Source organism: Molothrus aeneus, chromosome 4 (assembly GCF_037042795.1).
Source record: "Molothrus aeneus isolate 106 chromosome 4, BPBGC_Maene_1.0, whole genome shotgun sequence".
In the NCBI taxonomy this organism is placed as follows: domain Eukaryota; kingdom Metazoa; phylum Chordata; class Aves; order Passeriformes; family Icteridae; genus Molothrus; species Molothrus aeneus.
The window spans coordinates 26,198,926-26,213,689 of NC_089649.1; the positions used below are offsets into that span (position 1 = coordinate 26,198,926).

General features: G+C 37.1%; 1 protein-coding gene across 1 annotated transcript in view; it reads left to right on the top strand.

Moving 5' to 3' along the window:
- COL25A1 (collagen type XXV alpha 1 chain) overlaps nt 1-14,764 on the top strand; it is a 298,323-nt gene that overhangs the window by 170,119 nt on the left and 113,440 nt on the right. Inside the window, exon 5 of the mRNA XM_066548131.1 lies at nt 8,142-8,159. Within this exon, the coding sequence (XP_066404228.1) occupies nt 8,142-8,159 (18 nt within the window). The remainder of the gene's footprint in view (nt 1-8,141; nt 8,160-14,764) is intronic.

Consider the following 14,764-nt stretch of genomic DNA (forward strand, 5'->3'; position numbering starts at 1 on the left):
GGTAGTGGAAAGCTAGAGGGGAAGTGCACAGTCCAGAAGAAACACTTTTAGTACCATCTGTACTATCTGCAGTAAGTGAAAAAATACTTAGTGTACATGTGTTGTCTAAACCTACTCATCCAGTTCTTCATGATTCATTGTCTTGTCTAATTTTTTAAACTGCACTACAGGGATTGTGTTAGGGAAGACCATGTATTTGGTACTTCTTGACAAAAATTACTTGCTAATCTGTAGTGGCAATTATGTAATAGAAAGTAGTTTGATCTACATAGCATGGCTCTGAAGACATTCAGGTTTAAGTCAAAGACAGACTTTGGCTTGAACTCTTTCTCTAAAAATTAATGAAAAAATTAAATTTTCCTTATCTCAAGAAAATTACTTGGAATTCCAGTGCAATCTTGTAATGAATTTCAATAAATATTGTCATATATAGGGTTTTTCTCAGTGCATCCTGAAGCAACATCATGTACTATTTCAGCTCATCTTTGTCATCGAGCCTATATGTTTTGTGGACATTCTAATCTTTTATATTTTTTAAAAAGTGCTTTCTCTCTCTTTCTAACACTAGAAAGAAGTAGTTGAGGAAAGAAGGAAATTGCCACATTTGGCTGTTAAAGAGTCAGTATTTTTATAATGAAGGAATAGTATTCTGTTTCACAGTATTTTTTTCTTCTGGAAGGCAGTGTGTCTCAAGACAGTTTTGCTTTCTTCCTGTATTCTACAAAGCAAATCCCAGAAGACATTTTGAGATGTCAGACCAAATAGCCCTGGTAAAAATGGAGTCATGGGAGAAATACCTATTATTTTCCATTCCTGTAGAGAAGCAGATGCTTCTCTGCAGTCTGCTGGGAATTTCTGAATCTTCTTTCAGAGACTCTTCGAGATGCTACATACAGTCCTTTAATTCAAATACAGGAGCTGTGTAGCATGGATAAAGAGCAGGCAAAACTCCAATAGTACTTTTAAAACACCTGTCATTGTAAAGAAGCACAAATAATATTTTTTTTCCTATGATAAAGAAACATTGCCTAAAAACAGTGCTTATATTGACAATACAAGCACTAATACAGGTGCAAGAATGGTCCCTGTAAGCCAGTTTAACCCACTAATCTTCCTTCCACAAATACTTGCATAATCATTTTTCTGCATTCATTCATCATCAGAATAATTGCATCTTTTGGGCTAAGCTTGCAGAGGACCTAAGAGTTAAACTTATCTGCTGTCCCACAAAGCCCTGAGAGGAACTTTGTATGCTTACCACAACCTTGCTGTTGTGTGTTTTATCTGGTAATATCTCTAGCTTGTTTTTGAGAAGTTAAGTTATTCTTAGCCAGAGTTTACCTCACTCTTTGTTTCTGTACCTGCAGCAGACTGTGTGTGTAAATATTACTAGGTAAATATCTTGTAGTACTCAGTGCTAGAAAAAATCTGGGATAACTAATAACTTGGAAATGCGTTAATTTTTGGGGCGTGTAGAACCATATTTAGAAATTTGCTAAATAATTATGAGAAAATTAGTAAGTGTTACATGTGTGCTGCATGTGTGGAATCAAGAGGCACAGAGGAAACATAATAATAAAAGCTCTACCATTTTAATCCACTGGATAGTGTTGCTTTCTTCTTCCTTGCTACCAGGGAAGGACTGTTCAGAGATAACATCTGGAAGATAGTGTAGGTTGTCCCAGCAGTCGTGAACTTCCCTAGGATGTCAGCACATAAACAAGGCAGTGGTCATGCAGACAGCCAGGAGAGTGATGACCTGTTTTACACTCTCAGCATGTCACCCACTCATGATGTGACAGGAAACCACAGCGAGGGCTGGCGGGAAAGTGAGGTAGGGCATTTTGTTCCCACAGGGCTTCCCAGACCCAGTAACTTATTATTGGATCTGACAAGTAGGTTGGTGCATGGGCTTCTTACAAAGCCAATACTGTACCAAAAATAATGAGCTTGAAAATGTGTGCATCCAGCTGATGGCCCTGTTCTTGTTAAGTATGTCTGGAATTTTTGGCATAGTCCAGGATCTAGGGTGGGAGAAGACAGATACTTAGGGAATTCACTAGATGATATGGCAGCAGTTTTTCATAGTGGTTATTGTTTTCTTGATAGCTCATGGAACTAGCTCTATATATGTCTACCTACATGTAGTACATATCATTATTTATTACTCATAGTGCAGAAGGTATGAATATGCACTCCTGGATGAAGTAGTCACCAGAACCCCTGCAGACCTGATTTAGACTAAACTTTTACACTGGTTGTTAGCTCACAAGCCAAAGTAGTGCTTAGGAAGGGGGCTAAATGCATCAAGGATAAAATAGATCAACATAAACCCAGCAAATATTATGTGCTCTTCTCAGCAGCAGTGATCCAAATCTGGCAGTGTGAGCAGTCAGCCCTAAGGGGCTGTATGTTTAGGGGGGGCAGACTGGAGAGGGGTGCCTGTGAAGCTCCAGGGGGAAAGTCTGAATGCATTTAAGAGAAAGTTTCTCTTCAGCAGACACAAAGTAGTGTCCCATTTGCATAGGGCAAATACCTGAGAGCTCATGATTTCAGCTTAAAACATTAATTTAAGGACAGAAAAAACTGCCATTCTTTGCCTGCTCTTATTCCATTGCCAGTGAAAGTTAACCTGACTGCTCATTGTCAGAAGACACAGCAAATAAACATCACATTTAAAATGAATCCAACTTTCTTTAGTCCTCTTCTCTATCTTCTGATCACCTAAACAGGCAGTTGATACAAGACCAATTACTCAGTTATAGCAGTATACATCTACTTTAAATCCTTTGTATAATTTGCATTCATATAACTGCAACCAACTTCTGACTCTTAAAAAAATAAGTAACTTGTGAATTCCTACTCATTCCATGCTCCCCAAGGGAAAAGAAGAGAAAGTGGGGTAAGGTACAGGACTCCTCAGAGAAGGTGTACGTGGAAATCTTTAGTATCCCTGCAGATGGTGTGAGCTAAAGTTTCTTATTAACAATAATTTCTATAATATTAATTTAAATACAGAGTAGTTATGAGATTTAATGTTGCAACCACATAAATAAATGGGCAAAGTAAGTAGCTGTTTTCTGTTATTTAAAGAAATAACAGAAATAAAATAATAAAGCAAGATGCATTATTTCATATGTTTGATTATATTGGACCACTGTGATTTGCCAGGCTAACAATTCCTTCATTGCATGTTGAACCTGTCTTTTGTTAAACATCAGCTATTGCCTCCTACTTCCCACCATGCTGTTTTTATTAATCCTGTCTTAGATCTGCTTCTTTTGTTGTTTCTTTTCTGTGCCTTCATTCTCAAAATGTATTGCATTTAGCTGCTGACACAGTTACTCATCTTCTAAAGTCCACAGTATTCCCCAAGTCTGTTTTCTTTCCCCCTCATCTTCAGTGTTACTCTGATTTAACTGTTCCATTTTGTTTTGACTTTTGATTATCCCAGGGTCCGATTGGTATGGATGGAAAGCTGGTAGGTGATTTGTTCAAAACCAGTGTAATTTAGGTCTCTCACATATTCCCCTCTTTGCTTTTTATAATTTCTTATGCTGAAATGTATATTAGTCAAATACTGGCTTCCTTCAGCATAACTTAGCATAGCAGTAGCAATCCAGTAGCACGGATTTTTAACAGGCTGCTGAAAAGCCACTTCAGTCTTTTATGCCTATGCAAGGAAATGGAGGTCAGCCCTGCTTCTCCTCTTCACTTACCCTTTTCTGTCTGAATTAGATTGGAAGGCAGATGTTCCTCCTTGGGTGCTCTGTCCAAGGGTAGTTTGGTGGTACCTTTCAAACAGCAGGATATCACTTCTGACTACATTTCTGTGACTCCTCCTTCTTTCACAAATTCTTATGTTTTAATTTCTGTGCCTGGATTATGTTGGTTGATTCAATCCGGACAGCCTCATGTAGCATAATAAATGCATTTGTATGATATTCCAGATATTCATTAGGGGTGTGCTGCTTGAATTAAGTTAGAAATAACATTTAATTTTATACTGTGCATTTATTAATGCATTCGTACTTGTATGTATATTTGTATAGCTCTGTGTTTAGATGTACAAGCCTGAAGTTTATGTTCCCAGCTCTTTAAAGATTAGCACCATGGCAAAGGTGTGAAAATCCAATTTTGGCACTTTCTCTTGCTTTCACTCCCTCTTTTTTCTCCCTTCCCAGGGCACCCCTTTTCACTGATACCCTGGATACCTATTTTCTATCCTTTTACTTACTACAAGCTCCATTTCCTTTGCAAGCTCAAATTGTTAACTTGCAGTGTCAGCTTTCATTTTCTCCTTTCTTTACTCTTTGAGGTTTCTTTCTACTTTTAAGTAACTTGTCTGTAAAAGTAACTTGTTTGCAAATGCAGTCAATAAGCTTTTTCTTTATCTCTTTTAGGGGATTGATAATTTGCCTGTTGACTTTAGTTACCCCGTGGATTTTTTTTCTTTTTGCTTTAATATAATTTATGTATCAGCAGCTAATATTGGTTTCAATTTCTAGGAAGGGATTAACTGACAACAGTAGAAGACCTTCCATCATGGCAATTAGAATAGGTTACCAAATCCCTTTGTTTGCCTCCAAATAGTGTATTAAGCCAGTAAATAGGAATATAGAAGGGAAAATGGTTCTGGAGATTTTACTGAAACCATGAGATATTATGCAGCTATACCCACTGCAGTAATTTAGATTTAAAATAAATAAATAAATAAAAAGCAGCATTCAGTTGGGATAATCAAGTATATGAGCAAGAGTCTGGGGTTCAAAGCAGCAGCCACCAAAATGCACCCAACCAGTCAGTGGTGGTGGGACTGATCCCTAAATGCCTGCAAAGACTGCAATTAGTTGGTAGCTAGAATCAATGAATCAATTTTAGAGTATGTAACAGATTTGAATAAAGAGATATTCATTAGACAAAAATCAGAGTAATGCTGACTTTTCAATCTTGAACAGTGTTTTCTCCCCATTGTTTATCTACAATTTAGAGAAAGACTTACAGCTAAAACATTTTAATCCACAAGGGATGTGAACTGGGGGTGATTTATGCAGCAGTGAACCAGACTGATATCATTCAACAGTCCTGGGGCCATTTTGGGAACACAAGCAGATAAATTGAGATTGAGCTTGCTCAATGAGTTATGGTATCAGATTGAATTCATGTTAGAGGGTTTTTTAATGAACACCAAAGTAACTCAAGGAGCTTTATGCCTGACCCTTTCACAACATACAAAAAGGAGAGATGGCAAAATTAACAGCCCCTTTTTTGTGTCCTGCACTTTGAATTGCTGTTGTGTGACAATAACCCTTTACAATTAAAAATGTCAGTGTTGTGATGTTTATCTACCCATACCTTTGTAAGAAGAGCTGATGAGTTCCATAATTCAGTGCTTGTTGCACCCTCTGGGTAGTGTCATTTACTGGATCACTTTTGAGAAGGGAAAATTCTACTGTAATTGCAGTGGATAGTAGGGCAAGGAGTAGATAAGACTACTCAAAAATATTGAAGGGTTAGGAACCATTGTAAAAACCAGAAAATAATTACCTTCACTAGTGCAAATTTCCTTCCATGCTGAAGGAGCTAATAGCCAGGGGGTTAAAATCATCCTGCTTTTGAGTACTTTTGTATTCAGCATCTGCATTTATAGCTAAATGCAGGATAATTGTAATATTGGCAGCATATATAAACTAAGAGTAATGCAGTGATTTTAGTCCCCAATATCTCATAGAGTTTTCTGTCTGCTTGAAAAAATGTTGTCCTATAAAAATTCATTTTCCAGCTTTTTCTGTATTGGAGACTTGAAATAAGAGAATTATAAATGCTCAGTACCAGGAAGGCAAAGTAGTGATTCTGTTGAGAGTAGAAAACACTTTTGTGGGAGCATGACTGCAACCCTCACCTCATATTCAGTTCAGGATATGTTTGTGTTATGTGTGTATTTGTCTTGTATCATACATATAACATGTACCGTGTGGACCCTTAGCAGCCTCTATGTCTTAGAGGAAGGAAAGAAAGTCAATTTTCATATCTCATTGTTGAAATAAATATGCATATATTTGGTTTATTTGCTTTCTACGGCTTTAAATCAACTCTTTGTTGAAACATTTTGGTAATTTCAGACCTTCATTTAAGTTTGGGGTTTTTTAATATATATATATATATGTTGGGACAGCCTTTAATGATTTGGTCAAAATATATTGCAACTTTAGATACTGTTGTGAGCAAATGTGGTCTGAATTCTATGTATAAAGTTTGCAGGCACAGACTTCAGTTTAGGTAATTTAAACGATTTTATTGTACTGGCTGCACAGTACTGCATACATAAGCAATTCCTGATGATTTTAAGATCAGGTATAACATAGAATAGCTTAAAACCTGCTGTGAGGGGAAGATTGAGGTAATATATGAGTGCTGAGGAGTCTCAATCATATTCATTAACCCAGCATGATGTGTAATTTCATCGAGCTCACCAACTCAGAAAGTTTTAGCTAATACTTGAACTGCCAACCTCAGCCAGTAAGTTTGGGTTTTTTATATTCTCTATGGTGCAGTTTTGTTCTAAGGAATGAATAGAAAACTGCAGCATCCCCAATAAGGAATACTTTATGCTGCATTCAGTGTAAAGATTAGATAGCCACAATAATTCTGTATTTTACCATTATTTCTCTGTAATGTGACTCCATATATTTAAAAAAAATATTTTAAAACCTTGGTGTGAATTTAAATACCATTTTATTGTGTGGCACAAGAAGTTTCATTAGTTACTATAAAAAGCATTTCTTCATTTGCTTTTTGTGTTGATAATGGTTCCCATTTGAAATGCTTCTCCCTCCCACCCCATCTAAAATTGCCCAGAATCACAGGATGGTTGAAGCTGAATTGGAAGGGATCTCTGGAGGTCATCTGGTGTAACCTCTCTGCTCAAGCAGAACTGTCTCGAGCAGTTTGCCCAGGATCATGTCTAGATGGATTTGAGTGTCTTCAAGAATGGAAACCACAATCTCCCATGGTCCCATGCTTGGTTAACAGTAAAAAAGTATTTCCTGAGGTTCAGACAGAAAAGTTTCAGCTCTCTGTAAAAGTACCTTCCAGCTGAAGTGGTTTTATATGATTTAAAAGAAGTCTCCACGCTCAGTTTCTGTCAACAAAAGGAAACATAGTTTAACTGAAGTATTATTTTAGTTGTCATAAAACACCAGAGGCTAAGGTAGCCCTAGGCGTTTAAAGGAATTCTCTAAGGAGAAATATGTAATTATTTTTCTCTGTCTTACATTGTCTGGGTCATGTTGTTTATAGTCCCAGCTACTGTATTGTTTGCTAAAATAATTCTGCTTCATGCAAGTAATTTCTGTTAAAGGCACTCATGACTTTCATTGGCTTTTCATATTTAGGGAAATTAGGGATAGGAATTCTGGTTTTTATGGGCTTGCAGCAAGAAGAAATACTTAGTGGGCAAAGGGTGCCTCTCCACTTGTCCAGGAGTGATCTAAAGGGGATGTTGATAAATAAGAGAGAGGAAATGTATCAGCTGTCTTCTTGGATTGACTGACAAAAGCTCATCTCAGAACTTCCACAGTTGCTGGTTTAAATACTGATTTATACTCGCTTAAAATGATGGTGCCTGTAGCAATGGCAAAAAGATTGCTGTTTGTCCAGCAGTGTCCTCCTCCAGTTTTGAGACTTTGTTCATTCAACAAGCAGTAATAGTAAATAATTAGCATCTCCTTGAAGTATGGAGGGGAGTCATAATAAAGAAATGAAAGAGCAAAAAACCCATATTACCTGCTCTGAATCAACTCAGCACCTCTGGCTTCTTTCTCACTTAAGAACTGCTAATTAAGTCCTCCTATCATTTCCAAATTGTTAATGATATCTAAAATAAGAAGTTTCTCAAATGCAGTTTTGATATGTTATTGTAATTTATTTCTAGAATCAGTTAGTTGCAAGAAAGTTCATCAGTTTGAATTAAAACACTCAAATTCCATATCAGCTTAAGAGTCCAAAATCTGACTTCAATGCAGTCACTGTATATTTCGTTAGCTCCTTATTAGAGAGAATTGTAACTGTTTTCTACTATTTAAAGAGTTCATCCTTGTCATAACTTTCCATAATCTTTTGTTTTTCTTGTTTTTTTTCAGGGTCAGCCTGGTCCTCAAGTAAGTGCTATCTTATTTTCTTACATAAGTAACAGTTAAATACAAGGCCCACTGAGCTCAGGTTGTCTACGAAGTATTTTACTTTATTTTTTGATCCTACTGTAGTAAGATAGAAACTGATAACCATTGCATAATTCTGTAAGAAAAATATTTCCCAAGAGAGAAATATGCCCCCCACATATGGTTAAGTTCCCTCAGCTGTCTGACCAGATGGTGGGGTTAACAACATAATACTGAATAGAGCAAATCTCCTAACTATGGCTTGAAACTTTGCCACCAAACTTTAAAGCAAGATAAAATAACTTAGCAAATGTGTAGCAAATGTAATACTTCAACTGCTTATTAATCACATGCTAATAATGTTGCTATAATCCAGGCAGCCCTCAGTTATTTTAAATATTGCACTGCTAGCTGTTTTGATTAATTAGATACACTGCTTTGAATTAGTTCTGCTTTATTTAAGAATAGTAGAACTTTGTCTTGTGAGCTGTAATTGAAGACGTGGAAATCTAGGGACCTAACTTCAGTTCTAAGGAAGAAATAGACCAGCAGAAAGGAAACATTACATATCTTAAAAACGAAATGTGAATTATTTGAGTGCTATAAAAATATGGAAGAGCAAGGAAATATGAAAAACAAATAAATTACCAAGCCAGTACCAATGCCATACTTAGGGAAATCAGTTGAGAAACTCAGGCTTTTTGTATGCTCCATATGCTTTGTGGGAAGTAAGCTTTGGTCTGTGGAACTGTCTTAGCACAATTTAGTTGCCCAAACCAGGATTTCTATGAGGGTCTTTTATATTTCAGCATCATAATTGAAAGTTAGAGCTTTACCACCATATTGACTGGCAATTTTTTAAAGATTTTCCTTATGAGACGCAAGCATTAATTTTAGATTTTTTGGTTTCTAAACATCATTTTCTTTTGAAAGACATATTGATTTACAAACCCTTAAACCACTTGGCCTGAATGCACAGTATCCTTGCAGTGCCAGGCTCCATTTAACAGAATTGTGTAAGAAATCCATATGATACTGCAGATGACCACTGCCCGTGGCACTTATGTTTCACAATAGGCTCTTGATGTATGGACTATACAGAGAGGTATCTTCAGGCTCTGTGCTGATGAAGAGAGAGACTGTAATTCTGTGTGGCACTGTAGCTCTGAACAAGCTCTGTTGAGGACCTGAGGCTGATTCTTGAGCCTGTGGGCTGCCCTCCAGTTGATGTTAACTTGTGCTGCCACCCGTGTCCTTTCCTTCTGGGTTTGGACTCTCACCTCCCACATTTCAGTTGCTTAGATAGTGTCTCTTGCCTAATGCTTGTAAACAGCTGCTCAGTCTTTGGAGCTCACATCTCTACATGAAATGCCCTGGGATAGCTGTAGGCAAGGAACCACATGGAGATGGCAGCGTTCAGCACTGTTTCAAGGGCAGAAAGGCAGAGAAATCTCATCAGGGTGTAAGAGAAGTGAGGTGCAAACCAAAGCCCTCTAAAAAGAAAAAAGCCCTCTAAAAATGTTCCCCATATTTTGAGAGAGAATTCTTACATATGAAGTTCAGTAGTTCCTTCCAGTGGAAATGCTCACCTCTGGGTCATCACCATTGTTCTCAGTAATACGTATCATTATTCTTAATAATGCCTTTTCCTCCTTTTCAGCTGAAGATGCTCTTACTGTGTCAGGAGGATATGTGTGTACTCAGTCATTTCGACTGGCTGATTGAGTCCAGGAATAATTCTTTTGGGAGCACTGATGGGGAAGCCATAAGGGCATGAAACAGAGTTGTGTTCAGCTTTACATTAAGATGCCTAAACTCAGAAGGTTGTGTTGTGTAGGTGTAGACCTAGGAGGTGTCTGAGCCCTCCTGGCAGTCAGTGAAGGTTAAATCAATACTCAGTGCACCTAGAAACCTGTTCAGCTCATGGCAGACTCCTTGGGCTCAGTTACATTGTCTGCATTCAGGCATTTGCTGCTGTGTGAATTGATCCAGTGTCTCTGGCCTCAGCCACTGGCTGTTTTATGTACGGCCTGGAGTCTGTGCTGGGCTGTGGTTGTAGCTGTCAGTCACAGGCAGCTGTCTTGGATACCTAGGCAATCTCTCACATGACACTAGCTGTGCACATTTGTACCTCCTAATTCCAGATTCTGACTGTAGGCAGCTACTGAACCAGATAACCCTTCTGCTGAATTGCTTTCTAGCCAGTGTTGACATCTGCGAGTCTCGGGCAATTACTGACAGGCTGTAGATTTAGAAGTTTATCCCCTTAAATTGAAAGTCAGATCCAGATAACTTGGTGAAACAGCATTTTAAAAATATTAAAAGCAGAGTTTTTTAAATATTGGAAGCTGTGGTTGAAAATCTCGAGACTTTTAAAAATCAAAAGTGTCCACAGAAAACAGAATTCGTTCCCATACAGATAAAATAAATCAAAACCCCTTGGCATGTCATTAAGTAATGCAGAAATTCCAGCCTATTATGATTGTCTGCAATTTCCCTGGTCTTAACTGCGTTCCTGAGAAACTCAAAATTTAAAGTATTGATCAGCTTGGTTACTAAGTAAAGTCTTCATGGCTTCAAAGAACAAAATTGTTTTGCTGATTGGAGAAGCACTTAGGAAGTTTCTGGTGTCCTAGCCATGCAAGTCTATGCTAAGGTCAGGGATAAATTCTAATCATTTCTATACTCACTGTTTTATTAACCCCTATTCTTTTTTACTATGGTTTTATAAAGTACACACTATATTCACCTAACACACACCTAATTATTGGGCACATCCTCCTATCATTTAAATTTTTTTACTGCTTATTTTCCTCAAGATAAAGATAATTTTTCGGAATATAATTTTGCTTCATATTTTCCCATTTTAAGTAACAACAAGCTTTATTACCAGTTACAGGCAGCTTTTTTTTTTTCCTTCCCGAAAAAGCTTATGGTTTTGTTGCATCTCTGAAAAGTAAAGACCATGATAACAAACTAAAGAATTCCTAGCCCAATCTTTAAAAAAATAAAGTCTCTTCTTACGATTTTAGTTTTCTGTGAAAAAGAAAGCGACTTTAAATACCATGTAAGCTGTGTTTTTCTTTAGAAGAGCAAGTAATAAAATCTTTAATATTTTTGCTGAAATTAAAGTCTGACTCTTGAGTGACCCAAAAAAACTCTGCCTTTTCTTATCTGGAATATAAATATGTATTTAGATTAGCTTGAACCATAAAGGGTTCTTCTCGCAGTAAATCTATACAACCAAATTCTGCCCGTACTTTCTCTTTTTTAAATAATAGAAGTATTCCTGCTTGTCAGAGAACAAAGTTTAGCTTCTAGTCTAATGTTAATTCTGTAAGACATGTGCTATCTGGGTAAAGAGAGAAGGCTGGCTATTTTAAACTTTTTTTTGTTGTTTAGAGGTAAGATTCACGTAAATACTAGAAGCCATGCTTTAAATATCGTGGTGAAGGAAGACAAAACAATCCTTTAAAAAAAATTTGCTGAACTGAAACTATTAAAGACTGTAAGTGTGGGGTAGGGTGGTGTTTTGCTTGACTTGGTCTCAGCCAGCCAACTGTTTCCTTCTTTGGGGCAGTATCCTCTCCCTGGCCCATCTCTAGCCCAACATACTTTGTCTCTCATGTCAGCACACATGAGCACTCTCTGTGTGGGACTTTGACATACAGCAGCCTCACAGATGCTTCTCCTTTCTCTTTGGCAGCTGTCCAAGTCTGCATTAAAAATGGACAAAGTGTTAATGATTGATATTTGTTTTCATGAGATCTTGTTTTCCTTTGTGTGGCACGTCCATGGACGTGATGTAGTAACAGCCTGAAATTTCCCAGTGCCTGGTACATGATAAAGGTTTCCATAGCAATTCCAGTGACAAATGTATGTGTGTCTTGTTTTTCACCATCAAGCATCAGGGTATGTGACTGCAGTATTTTTAATTTCTGATGACAGAGATTCTGGTTCATGGTTAAACTGGCTGTTACTGGCTTGTGCTGTCAACAGTGTTGGTGGGAACCATTTTAACTTTTAGTTTTCTGGGTCTTGTCAAAGGGCAGAGAATCACAGCAGGCCACAGACCCTAGTTTTGAGTGGATTTGGAGGGCAGCAGTCTAGGGAAGATATTTATCTCTTCCTAGAGAGCACTGTGATGGTAAGAACACTCCTAGATCTTAGAAAAGAGTATCTGACAGTAGGAAGGATGGGAAAGGGGGTGTATAAACAAAATGTGTTTTAATTCCTGTTGAGCTGCCCTTTCAGTTTTGGTAGTTTGGATAGCCATCTTCATTCCACAACCTGTCCAATATTGCTCTCAGTGCATTCCATTCACTAGTGGGGCAGTTGATAACATCAAGTGATTGTGTGTGTTTTTATGGCTTTTTAAGCTTTGGGCAAGGTACATAATTGCCTATTGACCATTGCTGTAGAGTGGCCTCTGCCCTGTCAGATGGTTAGAGTTGGACATGTTTATTTTGTTCTGATATCATAAATTGAGGTGTAAACTCCACATTCCTTTTTTTCTAGCAGTTTCCTCTCATGAATGTCTCAAGACTCTTTACTTGCATGGAGAGTAGGGGAAGGAGGCAAGAAATACACTTATGAAAGATAAAATCAGCCAAAGACTGAAAAATAGTTCACTTTCAGGTACACAGTGCAGAGAAGTTACTGCTCCTGGGAGAATCCCAGTGCTCGTACCCAGGCCATCAGCTGTTCTCACTGTGGAGAATGATCTTGTGGGGTATTTCTCCTAGAAACTCATACCCTGTGCTCCTTTTTAAACCTCTGATCCAGCTGAAGAATTTTATGATTCAGTTTGATTATACAAATGCTGATCTGCTTTTGAGTTACAAGTTGCAGGTCAGATTTTGCTGTCAAACTTAAAGAATTAGTTTATTAATATTAGATAGCAGACTTGTAAAAGTCTTTTTCTTACTTTTTTTGTACAAATAATAAAGATAAATCTTTGGTGCCTTTCCTGCTAATAACAATTTACTGTAAATTATGAGATCAAAAATCTGAGGGCATCACATAAATAAACTGTTTCATATGTGTTTAAGTAGGCAGAGCTTGAGTTTAGTTGGCATTCTCCTTTCTTAAATGGTAATAGCATTTGTGAGCACCATTGTAATTGTGAGACCTTTTTAGTAAACAGCCCATATTGATTTGTGAACAAGAAGAAACAAATGCCATTTTCATGGCTTTTCGTTTTATGTTAGTTGCTAAAAGCAACCACATCAGAGAATGTTAAGAGGAGAAATCATGCTCAAAACTTCATTTACTGTATACATAAGTGTTTATGACACAAAAGAAACCAGAAATGTGTCTTCTCAGAAGGAGATTGTGCATTTAATTGTTTTTAAGTGTGATGCTTTCTCAGCTTCATATGTCATAAAATAGAAGTTAATTTTGTTAAAAGGCATTTACAACAACAATGAGCACTTTCAAATATAAAACACTTCAGTTTGCCTTGGTAGACTAGGGGCACATGTGTAAACCAGAAGAGCAGTGAATATTAAATGGTTTTCTTGGCTATGCAGACAGTATTAGTGCAAGTAAGAGGATTCTTTGGTTAGTAAAGAAGAGAGCACAGAATTGGAGATTTAGGGGAAAATTGTTCTGAACTATCTGTTGTACCAACACTAAAGAAGCACTACACATAATTTAAAAAGGCAGAGGAGAGTAAAACTTCCAATCATCAACAAAAAACTTCTTTTAAAATTTGATACTATGCTCTGCTTTCAACATATATTTTATTTGTCTTTTCCCACCCTTTTGTCAGGAATTGCAAAGGAGCCTCTAATGGCAGATTGATGACTTCCCTACAGTCCCCTGCTAAGTGAACTAAGTTGGAGATAATTCGACTTTTTAGAGCTCTGCTCATCAGGCTCTGTCAGACACCAGGAGGAGGCCAGACTCCTACCCCAGCCATGCTACTGTGCTCTTTTACTTGCTCTGGCAGGCAAGCTTTTGAGTTACAATTTCAGTAACTATCTGGTGCTGAAATGGCAAGATGTTCAGATGTTCCACAGCATTTTCTGAAACAGATAATTTATTTCTTATTTTCTTGGTTGATTCAGAAAGTATCAGACTTGAATTTTATTAATTTTACAATTACAATTCAGTCTATGTTTTGATTTTCTACAAACAGAAAAAATAAGTATATTAATTCTACAAAATTCTGTGAAAAGGGCTCCTCATGCAACATAATTATCAGCTCTGGATGAGCTTGTAAAATAAATTCTGCTCCTTTGAAGGTGGCTTCTTTTTCTGAATCTGCAGATCTCCTTTGGGAGTAGCTGTATGCAAAAGATAAAGAAATCTTGGAAGATGGGCTTAGAAAACAGTTTGATGCAAAACTTTTAGAAGTTGATCTCCTCATTTCATAGTTCACATAGCAACAATTTATGATACTATTAGTCTGAAAAAACAAGCCCTAAAATTAGATGATACATAAAACTAATATTTAAAACTCTAAAAGAAAATATGCATGAGAGCTTTCTATTTGTAGGATGTTACCAACTTTTCTTCATCATAGCGTCATTAATTTTGTAAAAGAATTGGGTTTGTTTTCATAAAATAATCATGAAGATCTGATTCACTGGTTACATATG